The sequence below is a fragment of the Eublepharis macularius genome, chromosome 5, assembly GCF_028583425.1.
Source record: "Eublepharis macularius isolate TG4126 chromosome 5, MPM_Emac_v1.0, whole genome shotgun sequence".
NCBI classification, from domain to species: Eukaryota; Metazoa; Chordata; class Lepidosauria; order Squamata; family Eublepharidae; genus Eublepharis; species Eublepharis macularius.
In genome coordinates this window covers 170,817,948-170,839,997 of record NC_072794.1, presented here as the reverse complement: position 1 = coordinate 170,839,997, position 22,050 = coordinate 170,817,948, and the positions used below count along the sequence as shown (strand labels likewise).

Here is a 22,050-nt window from a genome sequence, read left to right as displayed (position 1 = left end):
CAGGGGAACTAACCGCTGTGGCCTGGAGATCAGCTGCAATTTCGGGAGATCTCCAGCCACCACCTGGAGGTTGGCAAGTCTAGATTATACCCCGCTGAAGCTTCCCCCCCCCCAAACTCTGCCCTCCCCAGGTTCCACTTCCAAAATCTGCAGGTATTTCCCAAACAGGAGCTGGCAACCTTAACAGTCCCCCTCACTAGCAGCCATTTTCTCCAGGGGAACCGATCTCTGTCGCCTGGCGATTGGCGGGAGATTCCGGGAGATCTCAGTTCCCCCCCCCCGCAGATTGGCAACCATGCAAGATCCTGCTTCCCCAAAGGGCTCAAAAAAGCCAAGGCCTTCCCCTGCTATTGCCCTCCCCAGCAGCTGGCTTCCAGAGGTAGACTGCCCCTGGGCCGGCAGGCTCCACCGTCGAGCGAGCCCCTCCTTCTCCTCCGCCTCCCTCTTTACCTGCCGCTCTTTTCTGGGCTCGGGCGTCTCCTAGCAACCAGATGAAAAGCTTGGACGACGGTTTCCACGGCTACCCGCCCCACTACGGAAGCCCCAGCGGCTGAGGCAGGCGTAGCTTCGCGTTCGAAGAAGGCAGAGCCGAAAGGGCTTTAAGGGACCGTCGCTAAATTACGACAGACTTTAAAAAGGAGGTTATTTTGTCCCGCCCCCCTCCAGGTTTGACTATCAACCTCCACCTCTCACCCCCATGCAATTCTGGCAGTGTCTCAAGCCCAGTTCTCCTCTCTTCTTCGCCTTCTCCCCTTTCACCCGCCGACTATGAAAAGAGTATTTTTCCGACAACCCCCGGAGCGACCTTAGCGGACGATAAAGCCTGGCCCCACCCCCTCCGCCTTCGGCTGAGCGAACTGCGCATGCGTACCTTGTCTTGTGTAGGAAATCCTGATTTTTTTCCTCTTTGCCGGGGGCTGTGCTTTTTTTGCAAGCGACGCTTTATTCATATGTTGCATTTCCTTTTCGCCTCTTTGCAAACTGAACGTGAACACAACGATTGCAGAGACCTGCACTGGCTTCTCTGTTCTGGATTTTCCCACAATTGAATTGGTTTTCTGGATTTCCCCACAACTGACCCAACTGGGTCGTTCTGTGTTGCCTAATGTCAGTCCTAGAATTGCTTATGCTCTGTTTCGGCATTTCTTCAACTTTGATTTTTGCTAATGTTACGTTTTGTAAATTTGCATTTACTTCCCCTATAGCATTGTTTATTGAAATGTCCTTAATACTGACTCTGCTGCTCTCACACTATGTAATCCGCCTTGAGCCTCAGTGAGAAAGATGGACTATAAATGATTTAAATAAATAAACATTGAATATCTATTGGTGCTAGGTGCTTTGCAGAGCGCAAAAGTGACAACACCTCCCGCTCTGGCCACGCTGTAAATTGCAATAAAAATGGTTTGTCGTAGAATCTCTGCCCTCTCCCCCTGCCAGTCGTCTGGTAGACATTCTTGCCTCCAGCAGCTTTCTTCGAATGCCAGAATTTAAGACAGAAGCAACTCAAAAAAGGCAAAAGGAGCTGAAACCAATAAAAGTTATTCTTGTAGACGACCTGCATTTTTAAGGGTCGATTGTTTATAACATTTGTCGTCTGCAAGAAACACGGCTGTGGTTCTCGGAGGTCACCCAGGAACAAAACGAAGACTTGGGGAATGCAGTAGATAAAATAGCATATTTAAATACACAGAAAGTTGACATAGTAAATGCATGGAATAACTTCTTGTGTGGTACTGTACATTTAGCCATTGAATCGGTAGATAAATAGGGTTCATAGGTGCAAGGCAGGGCCGGTGCCAGAGTTTTTGGCGCCTGAGGCTGGGGACAGCTTCAGGGCTGTTGCCACCCCCGCGTGCACCCGGACTGTGATGACGTCACTGTGTGGACATCATCGCGCAGCATGCCCCGTGCCACCCCGGCCACCTGCCGCGCCTGGCCCGCAGCTGTGCAGACGGTGGCAGCAGGGGGTAACTCAGTGGGAGGGCTGGGAGGCTGCAGCAGCTGCAGGCCAGGTGCGGCAGGTGGCCAGGAAGGCGCATGGGCGGCTTCCAAGCCGTCCCATTCAGCCAGCAGCGCTGCCACCACCAGCTCCACAGCATGCGCCCCCACCCCCAGCACCCCCTCCAGTGCCTCAATGCTCGAGGTGGCTGCTGGACCCGCCTCAATGGGCGCACCAGCCCTGTTGCGATGGTGGAGTCCAGTAGCACCTTAAAGACCAACAAAGAGTTTCCAGTCATTAAGCCTTTAAGGAGCTACTGGACTCGAATCTTGCTCACTTACTGCAGACCAACATGGCCACCCACCTGAAACAGGTTTCATATGTGACACGGTAATACAGCTGCTGCTCTGAAGTTCAAAGGTGAGAAGTGTGGATAAGCCCAAGTTGGTTTGTGCACTTAAGCGGCAGGATCCACGATACTGGTGGCCCTCAAGCTAGTGGGGCCCTTCCCTCCACCCTTCTATTTCTCACCTTGCATTGGACTTGCAAGGCTGAAGAAAGAAAGGGCAAATTATAACAAAAGGATAACTGTGTTGATCTGTCCTTGCCAAATAAAGGAAAACTCCAGTGGCGCCGACATTTATTTCAATACGAGCCTTCATGAATCACAGCCCACTTTGTCAGATAGACAGACATGTCTACTTCTATAGACAGATTCTATTTATAGAGAGATTTATCAGATAAAGAACGCTGTGATTCACAAAAGCTCATATTGAAATAAACCAGTAGCGTCTTTAAGACTAACCAACTTTACTGTAGCATAAGCTTTTGAGAATCACAGTTCTCTTCGTCAGATGCGCATCTGACGAAGAGAACTGTGATTCTCGAAAGCGTATGCTACCGTAAAGTTGGTTAGTCTTAAAGGTGCTACTGGACTCTTTTTGATTTTGCTACTACAGACTAACACGGCTAACTCCACTGGATCATTGAAATAAACGTTAGTCTTTAAGATGCCACTGAATCTTTGTTTTATTTTGCAAGTTATAACAAAATGGGGATAATCTGCTCCACTCTCCACAGTTGCCAAAAGATTATAGACAAGCAGGTTGAAGGTTTGGGTTCTGGGACTGGTGTTTGGTTAGATTTTGGGGGGGGGGGTGTTCTTCCCTTTGCCGTCTTCTTGAGTACTGTCCAGATGGCCAAATCTAAGCAAAGCAAAGCCATGTTGGATCAGGCCAGTGGCCCATCCAGTCCAACATTCTGTCACACACAGTGGCTAGAAATCCAGTGCCATCTAAAGGACTGTCAGTGAGGCCAGGACACCAGAAGCCCTCCCACTGCCTTCCTTCCAGCACCAAGACAACAGAGCACCACCTCCCCACAAAGAGAATACCATCTATCTCCTGTGGCTAATAGCCACTGATGGACCTCTGCTCCATATATTTGTCCAGTCCCCTCTTGAAGCTGGCAATGCTTGTAGCTGCCACCACCTCCTGTGGCAACGAATTCCATGTGTTTATCACCCTTTGTTTATCACCAAATCTACAGGTTTTTATCACCAAATCTACAGCTGCCCGTATATGTGCATTTTCTGTGGTGGCCCCCACCTTATGGAATGGCCTGCCTGAAGAGGTCAGGACGTCTCCCACTTTCCTAGCTTTCTGCAAGCTATACAAAATTGAATTATAGAGGGCTTTATTAATCAGATAGGAGGGCTGTACTGTAACGAAGTGGTTTCAAAGAGATAAAAGCATATGGACTATAGACTATACTACTGTGTACTGTCTGTTGCTGGAAGTGTGATCCTACTGGGTAGTTTCTGCATTGTTTAATATGTCAGATTTAGGATTATAGAGCCAGAGGGGTTAGCCATGTTAGTCTGTAGTTGCAAAATAGTAAAGAGTCCAGTAGCACCTTTAAGACTAACCAACTTATTTGTAGTATAAGCTTTTGAGAACCACAGCTCTCTTCGTCAGATGCATGGAGGGTATGAAGAAACTGGCCAGAGATAGATAGATAGATAGATAGATAGATAGATAGATAGATAGATAGATAGATAGATAGATAGATAGATAGATAGATAGATAGATAGATAGATAGATAGATAGATAGATAGATAGATAGATAGATAGATAGATAGATAGATAGATCGCTCTCTGGCCAGTTTCTTCATACTTTCCATGCATCTGACGAAGAGAGCTGTGGTTCTCGAAAGTTCACGCTACATGCGTATAAGATTTAAGATTGTTTATCAGCTCTGTATCAGATTTCTGCTTGTTTTCAAACCTCTGCTCCTTTGCATTTGCACACCCTATTGCTTTGTTTATTGAATTGTCTGTTGTCAATTGAATTATGTATGGTCAATTGTTTATTGAATGGAGGTGCCATTGACTTACTGGGTATTGACTTACACTGTGTGATCTGCCTTGAGCCTCAGTGAGAAAGGCGGACTATAAATAACGTAAATAAAAATAATAAAATAGAATGAATTGCAAGATGGATCTCGTCCCTTCTTGGGTGGGTCTGTGAGTCCATAGGTGGTGTGTTCAGGTTCCATTCTGATATGCGGTCTGGTTGTCCTCTGGATCACTGTTGCTGAGGCTGTTCCATTCCAGCCTGCCCACCAGTTCTGTAAGGAGCATCCGGAGGGTGGAAGCTCGCCTCTGGCTCACCTCCAGCACCTCGTGATGGTCGATGTGCTCCTGGGTATCATACTCCTTGGTCACCTGGTTAGTAATCAGCGATACTCCGAAGACCCGTAACCCACAGTGCCTGGCCACAACCACTTCGGCCGCTGTGCTCATCCCTGCAAGGAAATGGGAATCAAATTTCACAGCCCAGAGATACGAAAATGAGATATTGACCGAGAGCCGAAGTACACGAGACGCCTGACACGTGTTCTTCGTGTGTCGTGTCCTGCAAGGTTCCCTGGGTAGTGAAGTCTTTCAAAGAACAGCTGCTCCGTGCAGTTCCCCCACCAGGGGAGAATTCTCTCTCTTGCAAAAAGCCTCTGCTTCTCTGGGAGCTTGGCGGTGTGTGTGTGTGTGTGTGTGTGTGAATGCAAAGGAGGCAGGAAATCCAGGGTGGTTTTTTTTGCAAAAGAGAGAGGGAGAGGGAGAATCCCCCCACGCTGCTCTTCCCCCAACAGAGAATCACATGGAGCAGCTGTTCTGTCATGTATGCCAGCAGACCTGTCATAATTGTATTCTGCGTTTTGTACTGATCATTGCTGTTTGCCAGAGTTATAGGCTGTATTCTGTGTAGTTCCTCTGAGAGCGTCTTAATTGCTAATATTAATTGCAGGAGAGCCAGTGGGGCCTCTCCATTATCTGTCAAAAATATGTACTTTCGTTTCTACCAGCAAGTGTCCTTGGAGAAGAGCTGCTAGCAGCGCACATTGTATCTTTTCCCAGAGACTGGGATATTTCCCTTTGTACTTCATGTAGTCTAAACTAATCCATTCCCATGCAACCTCTTTGGGGTTTTGCGCCAGTATGTCAACAGACCCCAGAGGGTGGGAAGTTTCTCTATATCTAGGTATGCTTTTGTTTGAATTGTCATTTCTGCCAATTACCACCTTCAGGTGAACACCTGTACTGTATGGATCTCAATAAAGCTACTTCAACTGGAACACCTGTGTGTAAACTGTGGCGGGCTTGAGGGACCTAACTGCCAGGGACTGACACTGTGTTTTACCAGAAGTGACATCAATGCACCTGTACTGTATAGATCTCAATAAAGTTACTTCATCTGGAACACCTGCATGTTAACTGTGGAGGGCTTGAGGGACCTAACTGCCAGGGACTGACATGTTCTTTGTAAGACTACACTACCCAGGGAACCTTGCAGGACCTGATACGCGCCCGGGCGTCTCGTGTAGTTTCCCTCCATGCTGCTAAGAAACGTCATAAACTCTTAATTTCCCAGGCACAATGGCCAGTCATAGAATGCTGAAAATCAGTGTATCAAGTGTGAGTGGAAGATCCGTTTGGCATCAAGGGACCTGACCAAGCTTAAAGTTACAGGAAGCATTCTTCTAGCGGCGAGAAAGGAAAGGTATGGGACGGCCGACAATTAAGTTGCCTGGTTTGGCACCTACGGGAACCAAGGGAGACCCTGACAGTGAGAGGGTGGAGCTAAAATTCCACTTACTGACATGACTCGAGCCCACTTTTCACTCAGAGCAGAACCACAAGTGACAAAAGGCACAGATTGGACACTTGTCAGCTTCCCTCAAGTTTTGATGGGAAATGTAGGCAGCTTGGCGGAATGTTGGACAAGTGACAGTTGAAAAGTCCACTGGACAGCAGTCAGAGAGCGAAGCTGCAAGACTAGGATGCCTACATTTCCCATCAAAACTTGAGGGAAGCAGACAAGTGTCCAATCTGTGCCTTTTGTCACTTGTGGTTCTGCTCTCAGAGATCTGTAGCTATTCATAACAAAGCAGGTATTTTAATAATAATAAATAATAACATTTGATTTATATACCACCCTTCAGGATGACTTAACACCCACTCAGAGTAGTTTACAAAGTATGTTACTATTATCCCCACAACAATCCCCCTGTGAGGTAGGTGAGGCTGAGAGAGCTCCAGAGAACTGTGGCGCACCTGTGAGCAGGAGAGATTGGGATGGTGACGGTGAAGGGATTTTGACTTGTGTAGTTTCTTACCCACAGCATCTGCCCCCAACAAGTGCAGCAGCCGGGCCTCTGCAATGGATTCAAAGTTGGGGCCTCCGACCATGCAGTAGACTCCCTCTTTGACAAAGGAGGTGTATCCCAGGTCCCTGGCTACCTCCATTGCTAGGGCACGAATCTTCCCATCATAGGCATCGGAAAGGGCGGGGAAACGGGGTCCAAACCTGATGGAGGAAGTAGAGTCTGTGAGCAGCCAGGAAAACTGGCAGGGTAGCTTGGAGCCAGGAATAGCCCATTACATCTTCTCCAACCTCTGTCCTGAGCATGATGTAACCACATGCAGTGAACTTTCGACGGCAAATTGAGATGTCCGGGCAGAGCTGAGCAGTACCCTATGTGGGTACAGCAGTCAGTTGGCTTGGAGGCAAACCACGGTTGTGATGAGGGTGGGTATCAGACCCCCTGCTGCCCTCTCCCATGTTGCCACAAACCAAGTCTGAACCTCTCGTGCCTGTTGCTGCTTTCACTGGCCATGTCTGAGCCAAGCAGTCCCTGTGGCACTGCCAGAAATGCTGAGATTCATCTTGGTCTTCTCCCACCCACCCGCAGCTGCCTGGTACCAGCAGTGGCCCCACTGGGATCTTTCCTACTGAGCGGCCTTTGAATCCAGCCACGTCCATGTAGACTCTGGAATGAGCTCTTAGAAAGACTGCAAGTGAGAAAACTGAAATTCCAGGCCGCACATCCAGGCACGGATTTCTGGCCAGGCTGCCTCATGGCACGTACCTCTCTTCATTGGGCCCGAGCAGTGGGTTCTGCCCAGCCAAGCCCAGCAAGTTGATGTGGTCCCGAATAATCATAAGGTCTCCAATGTGGAATGACTCCGCCAAGGCCCCGGCTGCGTTGGTGACCAGCAGAATCTCTATGCCCAGGAGTTTAAAAACACGGATTGGGAAGGTGACCTGTAGGAGAGGGCAGAGAACTCGCTGCCAACAGCTGGGCTGAGACGTCTTTTCTCTCCCCCCATCGTTTCCAAACTACAACGCCTTCTGGCTTGGCTTTGCTCGGACAGGTCTTTGTTGACACATTGCCACACCAGCTAAGGACTGAACACGCCAGTATGCCTGAATGATTTTGCTTGTTATAGTCTGTGATTCCTTGAAAAAGATACATGTTGAAATGGGGTATAAAGGATCTAGATGATCCGTAGAACAAGATATGATCACAGCTCATCTCAGCCTGCATTAGGGACCAGCTGACACGTTAGGGACCAGCTGAACTGGTTTAGCATTTTATTATCATTGGTGCAGAGGTCATTTTGTAGAAAAAGAGCTGGAGGAACTCATTAGCATAACTCATTAGCATATGCCATCCCCTTGACATCACCAGAGGTGTGTCATTAGTGTAACTGATTTGCATATACCACACACCCCGACATCACCTATCCTGGCCGTTTTGGACCCAATCCTGGCCATTCAGGGCCGAAATTGGGCCCAAAATGGAAAAAAGGGGCTGAAAATGGCCGAAAAGGGGCCCAAAATGGTCAGGATTGGGCCGCTGCTGAGTGGGAGAGTGATCCTCCACCTGTCAGAGGCCCGATCCGGGCCATTTCGGCCCCAGTCCAGTCTGAAACGGGCCCAAAATGGCCTGAGGTCAGGTGGGAAGGGCCACCTGCCATGTGACCTCTTTGGGGAACTGCCAGAACTGCCTTCCCGCACGTCCCCCCTCGAAATGAGCCCTGCATTGGTGCAATATGAACCTTTTTGAATTTATTCATGGAATCGTGAAATATTCTACTCTTGTCTTACAATCACCATATGTTGAATGAGGACTGAAGCGCTTGCACTTTATGAGCAATAGCAAATTGTATTTCTAAGGCTTGAATAATATAGGTCCATCTGCCCATGCCACTTTAAGAGAGTAGTTCCTTGTTGATACGGTGATCAAGTACTTCTCTTGTTCATTCTGAAAATTTGGTGAATGTACACGAATATTGCCTTTTGATTCTTGAGTAAATGACTATGTAAATTACATTTATTGCTAGGCTACAACTCACATTTAGTAAGACTTCGCCAGTTGTTCTTTTTGTTGTAACTTTTGATATTGTGATACTCTCCTGCTTGTTTGTAGGTCATTGTTAGAGGCAATTACACACACCTGGTGTTGCAGCCATTGGATATAGGCATGCCAACCTCCAGGTGGAGCCTGGAATTACAACTGATCTGCAGACTGTAAAGATCAGTTCTTCTGGGGAAAACAGCTGCTTTGGAAGGTCGACTCTAGGCATTATACCCCACTGAGGTCCCTCCCCTCCTCAAACCCTGCCCTCCCCAGGCTCCCCCCCCCAAAAATCCTCAGGAATTTTCTAACATATTTATTTATTTCGAATGTTTTTATGCAGCCTTTTCAGAGTCCTGCTCAAGGCAGCTTACAGTTAAAAACACAGTATTGAAATACAAGCCATTAAAACACAAAACACTAAAACTTGGACTTGGCAATCGGAGTGTTACCCGATGGGAGGAAGGAAACCCCTTCTCCCCCTTCCCATCGGGTGAAAAAAAGGCAGCGGGGAAGCTTAAAGCAGCACTTTTGTTGCTGTTTGCCGCTTTGGTATTCGAATTATTCCGGACTGTTTTCCCGCTTTGGGTAAACCCGAATCTTTTCCGGGTGCACACCCCTAGTTGGCAATGCTAATTGAATTATGAGCGAGTGCAGCAGATAAAATGCCACAAAATATTCCTAGCACCAGATATTTGCTGTTTTCTGGAGATTCCCCTGTCTGTCCCATCCTAACCAAAGGGGGGGGGGTGAGCTCGATGACTGCTGCAGAGCCCCCACCTTCAGTCTGACACTGAGCTCTGCAACTGAGCCCTTCTCTGGTCGACCATATTTGACTAAAAAGCTGCAGTTCAACAGGCTTAGACTGGAGTACCTGCAGAGCCAGCCAGCCTACCTTCCAAAGAGGGTAGCCCTCGTACATGTGAAAACGCCCCTTCATGCAAACGCACAATTTGCCTTGCAGCTCCCCGAAGATGAGGTGTCCGTCATGGCCTGTCACTGAAGAGAAAGAAGGAAAGATGTTAAGATCCAATGTGTCCAACACTTTCCCCACTCAGTCCTTGCTAGAGCTGCCCAATGCAAACTTTGGTTTTCTTCGATGTATTGTCACACTGCGACACTGAGAGATCTCTGTCTTTTGGTGCTACACCTCTGAAGATGCCAGCCACAGCTGCTGGCGAAACATCAGGAACTACAATGCCAAGACCACGGCAATACAGCCCGGAAAACCCACAACAACCTTTGGTTTTTTTCCTTGCAAAATGGATGAAGAGGCTCGAAGAGAGAACCACACAGTAATCGCCATTGGTGCTTAATTCTTCAAATAAGAGGCGATGGCTTCATATGGAGTTGGAAGTTCTTCCTCCTAGAATTCTGGCTTACTGTGACTGCTCACTTGGGGTGGGGGGGGGAGAAATAACACTCTGGACAAGGATTTTAATTACTTTATTTCTTCCAGGGCAGAAACTGCTTCTGGAATTATGCCCTGAAGCCCTGCTCATCAAATTGTGCGCCATTTACAACCAGATCAGATGTAAACAGAGACGATATCTCTAACCATGCAAGCTGGGCTCTTTTTTAGGGGGAGGGAACATATTTCCCCATTGCAGGGTAGATGGCTGGGGGGGGGGGTGTTGACAGAAGAGGTTTGAATTTTTTTCCAGGTTCTATGGCACTACATATAATAGAATCAGAATTTATTTATTTATTTATTTACTTATTCGCCTTTCCCATTGAGACTCAAGTCAGATTACATAGTGTGAGATTAGCACAATCAGTAGCAAGGACATTTCTGTACAGTGTCAAGAATATTTCCATACAGTGTCAAGGACATTTCCATAAACCATGTCATAGGATAAATAAAAACAAGTTTACAAAGACATTGCATTAGCAAGGATCTAATATGGAGTTGAAGAATTGCTGAAACAGAACATAATCAATTCTAGGACTGACATTCAACAACATGAAGCACAGGTAGTATGTAGGAGTACATATATAAAGCAACAGATAATATGTAAGGCAACATAGTGGTCTATGGTCCCTATAGAGGGGGAATCATAGAGGTGGGACTTCTAGGGTCATCTAGTCCAACCCCCTGCACAAAGCAGGAAATTCACAACTACCTTCCCCCCAGACCCTCGGTGACCCCCTGCTCCATGCCCAGAAGATGGCAAAACCCCATTTATTGTTATTGCTATTGTTTATTCGATTTATAGCCCGCCTGCCCTGCGAACGGACTCAGGGTGGGTTACAACCATATAATAATACAATAATACAAAATTAGACATTTAAATACATTAAAACCAGAGTTGTCAATATAATTGGTGGGATCCCTCCAGGATCCCTGGCCAAACTGGCCTGGAGAAAATTGCTTCCTGCCCCCAAAGTGGTGATCGGCATTACCCTGGGCACGTAAGAAGGGGCCATGAGAACTGAGCGCTGATGCAACCCTTCCTGCCCTCCCTCTCGTGATCTGTCCAGGTTCACAGAATCAGCATTGCTGTCAGGTGGCCGTCTAGCCTCTGCTTAAAAACCACCAAAGAAGGAGAGCCCACCACCTCCCGAGGAAGCCTGTTCCACTGAGGGACCGCTCTCACTGTCGGGAAGTTCTTCCTAATGGTTAGCCAAATGCTGTTCCATCATCTGCTCTGGCAACACTATTATTGAATCCAATAATATCAAACAAGGCATCATTCACCTGCAGTCCCTATAAGGTCATGCATTTTTAATCCTCTCACCGATTGAAGAAAGATTCATCGATCAGTTGTTATGAGCATTAATGAATTTGCCAATGAATGAATGGAGTAAATCTGCAAAACTAGGCGTGGGAATAAAAATCACTGAAGTTGTTTGAATTTGCTACACTGCCGCACTGGAAGCAGATTGAGAGATGTTGGAATCCACGCTAGTTACTTCGGAATCTGGTGCAAGATTAGTGGTTTTGCTGCCTTGCTTTAGCCTTCTGCTTGCTTCCACTAGGTTCTGCTTATATATTTGTAAATACCCTAACAGTGAAATCCTAAGCAGAGTTACTCCAGTCTAAGCCCATTGATTTCAAATGTGTGTACCATCATACATGTCTCTTTTATCATACAGCATTTGTTGAAAACTGGCATTTTTGAAATCCAATGTAGAGACTAGTTGATGAAAATTTTGCATTTGTATGATGGACGACGGCAATATAAATGGGAATCTTACTCCTGGGTGTAAAATGTACCAAGTGACATTTGCAGTCCACCCTGCCTCATCATGATAGATCTCTAGCTCCCCCCCCCACTTCACAGCCAGGTAGGTCCGACCTGGAAGTAGGGTTGCCAACTCTGGGTTAGAAAATTCCTGGAGCTTTAGGGGTGGAGCCTGGGGAGGGGAGGGAGCTTAGCAGAGCTGTGTTGCCATAGAGTCCACTCTCTGACACTGCCCTTTTCTCCAAGGGCACTGATCTCTGCTGTCCAGAGATCAATTGTAATTCTGGAGGCCTCCAGACCCCAGCCAGAGAGTGGCAACTGTACCTGGGAGTGAGTGAAATGACACTGGGTGAAGCCGGAGGGAAATGTGATTGCCGAGGAGGGGGAGCAGTACCTGTGCTGTGTGGAAAGTTGGGGATGTCGGTGTATCGGAAAGACTCCTGGTTCTTCAAGCTGTCAGCGAGCAGACCAAGTCCAGAGCCACAGATGATGGCAATCCTGGGCCGTTGCTTAGTGCGGGCTTGTAGCCAGTCTGCCGTCTCTCTGCAGTACTCAAAGCTGTAAGGAAAGAATCCAGCAGCAAGAACAAATTTGATTCTGTGTTGAGGAAAGCCCCAGAAGCCAGGCTTTTTTTCAGCTGGAACGCGGTGGAACAGAGTTCCAGCACCTCTTGAAAATGGTCACATGGCCGGTGGCCCCGCCCCCTGATCTCCAGACAGAGGGGAGTTTAGAGCGCCTCCTCTCCGAAGGCAGAGTCAGTCAGCTGATTTTGATCTTGGAGGGGAGGGGCTTGTCCCTGGAATCACCAGTCAAATGCCACACACACACACACATTTATTTATTTATATATTAGATTTTTAGTCCGCCCTCCCCACCAGGCGGGCTCAGGGCAGAATACAACAGCTCCACAACGTAGACAGCTCTACGTGCCTTTGAAACACAAAGCTTTTCAATGGAAGCCGCCCACTCTGTTCAGCGGCCAGATGACAAACGACTTTTCAAGGAATTATTTTTTAAAAAAATCAAACCATCTTCTATACACTTGCAAGTGAACTGGTCAGCCAAGTTGTTAACAGTGTTGAGGTTGCTGATCATTTATCTTTTAGAATGTTAACTAATTATAAACATGAGTTCCTCTGAACATGTACAGAGTTATCTTTTACTGTTAAATACGTGGAAGTTGTCCCTGCATGTCTGGGATGAGGAGGGATGGGCTCTCAGATCCCAGGGCATGGCTTGCTGCCCGACTTAAATTGCAGAACTGCTATTTTCAGAAGTTTATTTTTATTTATTCATTTCATTATATTTTTAACCTGCCCTCCCCACAAGCGGGCTCCGGGCAAGGCACAACACTGATTAAAATACAAGATAAAAACAATAAACACAGCATAAAAACAGCAATCAATAAAACCTTTGAAGATCCAGGTTCAATACCAATTTAAAGACCAACTAGATTTCCAAGGTACGACCTTTCAAGAGTCAAAGCTCCCTTCATCAGATATGAGGAGCAGAAAAAGGAAGAAGTCTTTATAATCAGAGCATCAGGAACCTAGCTGTAATTACATGTTGTAATTTGCTTGATAGAGTAGGCATGCGAAGTGCAGAAAACTAGCATCTGTAATGCAAGAAAAATCTTACATCCCAATTATTGTTGTTGTTATGTATAATAACAATATGTATAATAATATGTATAATAATAATGTATAATAAATAAACTCAGGCCGTTTCCACACGTCTTCTCCCCCTCCCGAAAAATAGCGCAAAACTTACAGAACGACGTGCCTTCATGGTGCGATTTCCCGACATGCCTTTGCTTCGTAGCGCGATGACATCGGAAAACACACCACGAAGCAAAGTCATGATGGAAAATCGCACCATGAAGGCGTGTCGTTCCGTAAGTTTTGTGCTATTTTTCGGGAGGGGGAGAAGACGTGTGGAAATGGCCTGAGTTTATTTTCAAAAGTGGCACCCTCTCAGATTGAATTAATTAAATACATAACAACAACAATAATTGGGATGTAAGATTTTTCAGCAGGCTCACATTGAAATTTTCTGTTAAGGGATTTTCTTATAAGGGAAACCATGTTTTTGGGGGGGGGGGGGTGTTGGCCTCGAAAGAAGAAAAGTAAAGTTGCTCTTGGCTGTTACATTTACCCTGATGTTTTTTCTTCTTCATGTTTTCATATTCATTGTGTAATCTAAAGTGGAATGTGATGAAAGGAAGGACAGCGGAAGAGACAGAGGGAGTATTTGGGTAGCTAGTTTGAATTAGGCTCCAGGGAAGAAACTTTCAAGGCCAGAGATTTTCTTTTAGCTTATCTTCTCCCAACCTTAGGAGTGCTCCTTCTGGAGCTGTCAAAAGAGAATAAGCGGAGCCAAGCCAATGCCACTTACTTCTTTTGGTTTGTATGACCTGCTGTATCTTAAAAACCAACCTGTCGTTCATCTGTATTAATTGCAAAACTATGAAATGCCATTGATTGCTGTTTGCCTGTCTGTGCAAATTCTTTATTATTATAAACAATACTAGCAATAAAGCCCATTGTGGCAAAAAAAATGGAACGGGCTCTAGAAATGGCAGGGGGGCTGGGCTGGCCATTGATGTCTCCCCCGGGCCTTGATTGTGGTGGGAGGAGGCAGGGCGGCTGGGCCAGGCATTCCTGCCTCCACTGCTGGCTCGGCCCGATGGGGCTGGGAAGGGCAGCAAAGGCGCGCCGAGCCTTCCTGCCACCTGTGACTGCACAAGAATAAAAGGTGAGTCGTCGCCAATACGGCTCACCTTTTATTTAGTAGGATTGTTTATTTTGTTCAGTCTATGAGAAGGTATAAATGTAAGTCTAAAATCTTTCATGGGCATGCGTTGTTGTTTGAGTGCATCACGTTTACGTGAGGATATTTCTCCATGAACTTTTCCTTCTTTTAAATCACCAAAGTGTTGTCAGTCTTAATAAAGTCTAATATTTTTGGAAGGGTCACCAAGATTAGAGAATTGGAGAAGTTCTCTTCTATTTTCCTATGAAGTCGCTTTGCTTAAGAACTGCTACTCATAAGTCAGTGATAGAATGTCCTAGAAGATTAAATTGGTTAATGCTTAATGAGACAGTTTTGTATTTCCACTTGAGAGGCTGACTAAGCATTAACGACATTTTATGAAGGCTCAGCCATGCTTTAATTCAACCACCTAGGGTTAGTGTAGTTGTCTGAATGGAGGCCATTAGTAACTAGGGTTAGTTAGGTTCCATCAATCATCTGAAACCATGACTTGAAATTAGTTTATTCACCACAGAGTCTTTACTGTGGCACAGGTGATGTGTTAGATCTTGGATTAATCCTGGCTATATTTCTCTCACTGCCTTCACTGCAGTGCAGGCCAGGTTACCAGCCGTCTCTCTCCAGGAAAAAGACTAACAGGGCAATCCTATGCAGAGTCACACCAGTCTAAGTCAATTAAAGTCAATGGGCTTAGACTGGAGTAACTCTCCATAGGACTGCACTGTTAGTATTTGTTGAGGAAAACCAAGACTGACATGGTTGTTTTTGAGCTAAATCCTGGTTTCACAAACCACGTTTTTTGTGTTTGAACCAATCCCGTGTCTTGAAAAGCTGCCACTTGGAAGTGAATTTCCTGCGTGCAGGATGGGGTTGGAGTTATAGTGAACTGTACATTGATGGCACATGCAGCTGTCAAAGAATTTAAAATAACAGTTTCAAAGATGAGGTCACAAAGATGTGTGCACAGGAGGCGAGGGGGTTCTTTTAGTGGCTCAATAATCTGCTTGGCATGCAGAAGATCGCAAGTTCAGACCCCAGTATCTCCACTTCAATAGAGAGGTGAAAGACCTCTGCCCGAGACCCTGGAGAAATGCTGCCAGTCTGACCTTGATGGACCGGGGTTTAATTCAGTTAAAGGCTGCCACTTGTGACATAATATGCAATTTTCAGGAGGACCCCATAAAGGTTCTGCGACCTCCTTTCCTATACTACTACCAGGGGTAAGTCAAAGAATTGCATTTTTCCAGCATGAAAATGTTGTCGTTTAAATGCTGGGGAAAATGTGACATCTGCACAACAGAAACACAACCTCGATGTCAAACCAACTTTCTCTATCCAAACTAGGGTTGGCAGCCTCCAGGAGATCTCCCGGAATTACAACCGGTCTCCAGGCCACAAAGATCAGTTCACCTGGAGAAAATGGCTACTTTGGGGGGTGGGCTGTATGAAATTATGCCATGCCAACGTCTTTCCCTCCCCAAACCCCACTTTCTCCAGGTTTCTCCAGGTTTCACCCCCCCAGATCTCCAGGAATTTCCCAACTTGGAGCTGGCAACCCTAATCCAAACTCAGCATATATACACATTTATACAGCTGGCTGGCTGCTGGAGGAAGTCAGGTGCTGAACAAGACGGAACTTGCTCCCAAGAAATGCTGTTCCCGTGTTCGTAAATATTTGGCCTGTGGGAAGAGTTTTGGTCTGAAGAGGAAAGCCTACATATACACAAGAGCAGAGAAAAATACTTTTTGCTTTGGGGAGGCCAGAGGCAAGAATGCCCGTGAAATAATTCCTTACAGGTGAGAAACCGTAAAAGTGTTGGCATGTCCAGACTGCAAACCAAGTGCCTAAGAACACCCTCTCCGAACCCTTTTTTTGTATATTTTAATTGATGCTTGTGTTGTTTAAGATAGATCAAGATGTGTAGCTGTGTTAGTCTATCTGTAGAAAAGAGCAAGAGTCCAGTAACACCTATAAGACTAACAAAATTTGTGGTATCTGAAGAAGTGAGCTGTAACTCATGAAAGCTCACGTCCTACTACACATTTTGTTAGTCTTATAGGTGCTACAGGACTCTTGCTCTTTTCTACTGGTATCTGAAGAAGTGAGCTGTGACTCACGAAAGCTCATGCCCTACCACAATTTTTTTTAAAATCTGTTTTGCTTTTTTATTATAAAAGTAAAATTTTAAAAAACCTAAGCTTTTAAAAGCATTTTTTTCTTAACAGTAATTAATCGAAACGACAAAATATTTACAACTGTAACTGATGAAAGCTCACATCCTACCACAAATTTTGTTACTCTTAGAGGTGCTATGGGACTCTTGATTTTTTTCTACTGGCATCTGAAAAAATGAGCTGTAGCTCACGAAAGCTCCTACCCTACCACAAATTTTATTAGTCTTATAGTTGCTACTGGACTCTTGCTCTTTTCTGCTGTTTGAGACTATTGCTGTAAACTGCCCCTCAGGGGCCAGGATTTTGGTTCTGGCTGGAAAGCAGTGGGAAAAGGACAACAGAGAGACAACTGAGCTTATATTACAGGTTTGGAAAGGCAGCTTTAGTAACACTATATACAATCACACAGAGAGAGCAATATATTGCTGGGGGGATCTTACCTGAAGTTTTCCTTTGCTTGCATCTTGGACGACAGTCTAGAAAGAGGGGCAGAACATCTGTCCAGACTTTTGCAGAGAATTAAGCCTCCTTCCTCCCCTGTAGCGAACTTCTTTCTTTATATGAGAAGAGGGCTTTGTTTCCTGGGGGCGTATCATGGGCTGCCTTGGGAGGGAGACAGGCAAGTGAGAGGCCGAGCTCCCTTTCTCAGGCCTCCCCTCCTCCAGCCCTCTCTTCCGTTCCTGTGTCCTTGGGCCACAGCCAAGACATTCCATGGGCCCAGGGAGGACTGGAGGTCCTATGATGAACATATGATGGCAATGCATGAGCAAAGGGATACAGGGCTCACACCCCTTCCTGCCAGTGTTGGAACCCCCCTCCCCTATTTAGCCCCCTGCCGCACTATCCCCCAGGGAAGGGAAAGGCAAGGCTGCACAGCAGGCAGGTTGAGCCGGCCTCCCGCCTGCACACCAGAGAAGAGGCACCTCAAGAAAAGGGGACTCACCTGGGAGGAAAAGGGAACTTTCAAAACAGAAGTGTCGTCCGTGGTTAGATTACAAAACTGGGTAAAACCTCTAGGGTTAGTAAATCCGGGTTGGGAAATTCCTGGAGATTTGTGGGGAGGGGGGCTAGGGAGGGCAGGGTTTGGGTCTGGCAGGGACCTCAGCAGGCAACAATGGCATACGGATACGGTCCACACTCCAAAGCAGTCGTTTTCTCCAGGGGAACTGATCCCTGTGGTCTGGAGCTCAGTTGTAGTTCTGGGAAATCTCCAGAGCACGACTGGAGATTGGCAACCCCACTGGTGGGCACAGATCTCCCCCTTTGGACCAGTTGTTACCTCTCCGCTTAACCAGCCTGGTCAGGTTGTTGTGTAGGAGGGGGCAGAACTAAGGTATTCCCCTCCTGAGTTCCTTGGAAAAAGGACCCCCTCAAGTGCTTCTCATTTTAGAAAGGAACCCCATCTCTTTCCCCTTCCATGCTTGCAGCTTCCTCGTGCCCGTCCGTTTAGCCGAGGCAGTAACAGCTATCAGGAGGATGATCATGTGCCCCTTAAAAGGCCTCTTGTGACTCTGCTTTCCTGTCCAGGAGATGACGGCTGTCACATGGATGTTGATGCTCAAGTGGAGATGCTGGAGCTCAGAGGGAGGGCATATACCTCACATGCATGCCAGGCACATCAAACAGTGACCCACACAAGGATATTTACTTATCTATTTATTTATTCAATGTATAGCCTGCCTTCCCCACAAACAGGCTCAGGGTGGGTTCCAATAAAATGCTCAATAGGCATTAAAACATATAACTACAGTTAAAAACCGAAAGGATCCTAAATACAAGCATTTCGGATGGCAGCCCCCCTCCAATTTCCCAATCATCTTATAGAACAGCAGAACAGAAAGAGGTGGGGTGGGGGGCACAGTTTATAATAATCCGATGACTGCACTTATAGGGAGGTCGATGATAGCGTTGCCCCCCTGGGGGGAGACCAGTAGGGAGGCTCCTAAATGATCAAAGACTGGCCTCAACCGTACGCCTGGTGGAACATCTTTGTCTTACAGGCCCGCTGAAAGGATATAAGATCTTGGTGGGCCTGAGTGTCCTCCTACAGAGTTCCACCAGGTTGGGGTAGGGTTGCCAGCTCCAAGTAGGGAAATTCCTGGAGATCTGGGCAGTGAAACCTGGAGAAACCTGGAGAAAGTGGGGTTTGGGGAGGGAAAGACCTTGGCATGGCATAATTTCATAGAGTCCACCCCGCAAAGCAGCCATTTGCTCCAGGTAAATTGATCTCTGTGGCCTGGAGACCAGTTGTAATTCCAGGAGATCTCCAGCCACTATCTGGAGGCTGGCAACCCTAGGTTGGGGCCAGGACTGAAAATGCCCTGGCCCTGGTTGAGGCCAGCCGGGCCTCCCTGGGTCCACGGACCACCAGCAAATTTTTATTTGCCGATCTTAATGCTCTCTGGGGTACATACGGGGAGAGACGGTCCCATGGGTATGCTGGTCCTAGTCTGTTTAGGGCTTTAAAGGTTAAAACCAAAACCTTGAACCGAATCCGGAATTCGATGCGGAGCCCGTGCAGCTGCGGCAGGATGGGAGTAACATGTGCCCTATATGGTGTGCCCATCAGGACATGTGCAGCAGCGTTCTGGACCCGCTATAATTTCCAGGTTAGACCCAAGGGAAGCCACACTTTGGAATTAAGGCCACGCTTTGGAAAGGCCACGCTTTGGAATGAATCTTTTTCACTGAGCCTTTGAGGGAAGGCCTTCTTTTGGGATTGGAGATTTTGGTCTCGACCGTGATTTGGTCACTGCCTACTCAAGGCAAGGGTGAATATGGCCCTGACATCCTGCAAAAAGTGGGCAACCCATTAAATTGGTCCACCCATAGAGGCTCACGGATCCTTCTGGATTCTAGAGTGCTCTGGGGAGATTTTAGAATTCCAAGCACTTTTTCTGTCGAGGCTGCAGCAGGACTTCAGGACATGCAGCTCCTTGAAGACATTATTGTGCCAAACTACAAGTGATGCCTGACACAGGTTGGACACTTGTCAGCTTCCCTCAAGTTTTGGTGGGAAATGTAGGCAGCTTGGCGGAATGTTGGACAAGTGACAGTTGAAAAGTCCATTGGACAGCAGTCAGAGAGCCAAGCTGCAAGACCAGGATGCCTACAGGAACAATTACGGAAAAATACTTTAAAAATATCAACATGTACCAGTATTAGGGAGAATGGCTATAAAATGTTATATAGATGGTACTTAACACCGAAAAAATTAGCCATAGCCAACAAACAGCTATCCAATAAGTGCTGGAAATGTAAGGAGCATGAAGGTTCTCTATTTCATATGTGGTGGACTTGTCATAAGGCTAGAGACTTTTGGACCAAAATATGTACTGCGATGGCTTTGATGCTTCGTTATAATGTTGCAAAAAATCCAGAAATGTTGTTATTATCATTGCATTTGGAAGATGTTAATAGAAATGATAAGATATTGTTATATGATATATCAGCAGCTAGAATAATATATGCTCAGTACTGGAAGAGAGAAAAGATACCTGAAATTGAAGAGTGGACAAGGAAATTGTTGTACATGGCTGAAATGGACAAACTAACAAGAAATTTGAAGGAGCAAGATCCAGAAGCATTTTTGGAAGATTGGAAAAAGCTGAAAAAATATATGGAAAAGAAATGGGATGTTAAGGGACAATTATGGGCTGATTCCAGACGGCCCTCTGCAATCCAAAACGTTGCGCGTTGTCGCGCGTCATCGCGCGGAAAACGCGAAATATCGTGTTTTCTCGCACGAGTTTTGCGCGAGGACACGCAAAACTCGCGCAAGAAAACGCGATATTTTGCGTTTTCCGCGCGATGACGCGCGACAACGCGCAACGTTTCGGATTCCAGAGGGCCGTCTGGAATCGGCCCTAGTCTTTCGAGGGGTTTTAAAGAAATTAAGTAAGATAAGATATAACTAAGATCTTTACTAATAGTAAGAAAAGAATAATATTAATATAATAATAAGGTATTATTAATAACGGGGGGTTGGAGTGCTGTTGGAAGTCATTATTGAAAAGGGGGGAGGGGAGGGGTGGGGAAATATATACAGGGGTATTGAAATGGAGTGTATTTGTATTTGAATTTGATTATATATTGACCCATCCAATAAAAATTTATTAACAAAAAAAAAAAGACCAGGACGCCTACATTTCCCATCAAAACTTGAGGGAAGCTGACAAGTGTCCAACTAGCATCAGGTGTCACTTGTAGTTTGGCCCATTGACAAGACTGCCACTTTTTGACCTTTCCCATCCTTACACCTAGGGTTGCCAGCCTCCAGGTGGTAGCTGGAGATCTCCTGGAATTACAACTGATCTCCAGCCAACAGACATCAGTTCCCCTGGAGAAAATGGTTGCTTTGGAGGGTGGACTCTATGACATTATACCCTGCGGAGGTCCTTCCTCTTCTTAAACCCCACCCTCTCTAGGCTCCACCCCCAAAATCTCCAGGAATTTTCCAATCAGAGGTTGGCAACCCTCCTTGCACCAGATGTCATCTCCATGGTTTACCATGGTTTACCATGGAGATGGGGATCTAAAGAGGGCTGGAAGGTGTCTAGAAAGATGCTGGTGGAAAACCTCATGCTCTCTCTGATCGCGCATGCTACGAACCCCATTGGAAGGCCCAGGGCTTTTTTTCAGCGGGAACGCGGTAGAATGGAGTTCCGGGACCTCTTGAAAATGGTCACATGGCTAGTGACCTGCCCCCTGATCTCCAGACAGAGGGGAGTTTAATCTCAACTCCCCTCTGTCTGGAGATCAGGGGGCGGGGCCACCAGCCATGTGACCATTTTCTCCGAGGGCAACCCTCTGAGTTCCAGCACCTCTTTTCCCAGAACAAAAGCCCTGCAATCTTCCAAAGGCAGTTAAATCCATTCAGGACCCTACGGCCAGAGGAGTTCGTTGTGCGTTTAACGCATGCATCTGATGAAGAGAGCTGTGGTTCTCGAAAGCTTATGCTACAATAGCTGGTTAGTCTTAAAATCAAATCAAGCCTGAATTCTCCCTAGAAGCTAAAATGACAAGACTAAGGCTATCTTACTTTGGTCACATCATGAGAAGACAAGATTCTCTGGAAAAGTCAATAATGCTAGGAAAAGGAGAAGGCAGGAGGAAAAGAGGAAGACCTAAAACGAGATGGCTGGACTCAATAAAAGAAGTCAAATCCTCCAGTTTTGCAGGATCTGAGCAAGTCTGTTAATGATAGGACGTTTTGGAGGTCTTTCCTTCATAGGGTCGCCATAGGTCAGAGGCAACTTGTTGGCACATAACACACACAC

The 22,050-nt window shown here is 46.5% G+C and overlaps 1 protein-coding gene across 1 annotated transcript; it reads right to left on the bottom strand.

The window, feature by feature from the left end:
- Nucleotides 1-4,292: 4,292 nt before the first annotated feature.
- LOC129329970 (purine nucleoside phosphorylase-like) lies at nucleotides 4,293-17,360 on the bottom strand. The gene is made up of 6 exons (XM_054979738.1): nucleotides 17,212-17,360; nucleotides 12,219-12,382; nucleotides 9,535-9,638; nucleotides 7,368-7,543; nucleotides 6,615-6,805; nucleotides 4,293-4,748 (listed from the first exon to the last, which is right to left on the bottom strand). Exons 1-6 carry the CDS (start codon nucleotides 17,232-17,234, stop codon nucleotides 4,489-4,491), a joined length of 918 nt encoding a protein of 305 aa, XP_054835713.1. The 5' UTR covers nucleotides 17,235-17,360; the 3' UTR covers nucleotides 4,293-4,488.
- Between the last annotated feature and the right edge of the window lie 4,690 nt (nucleotides 17,361-22,050).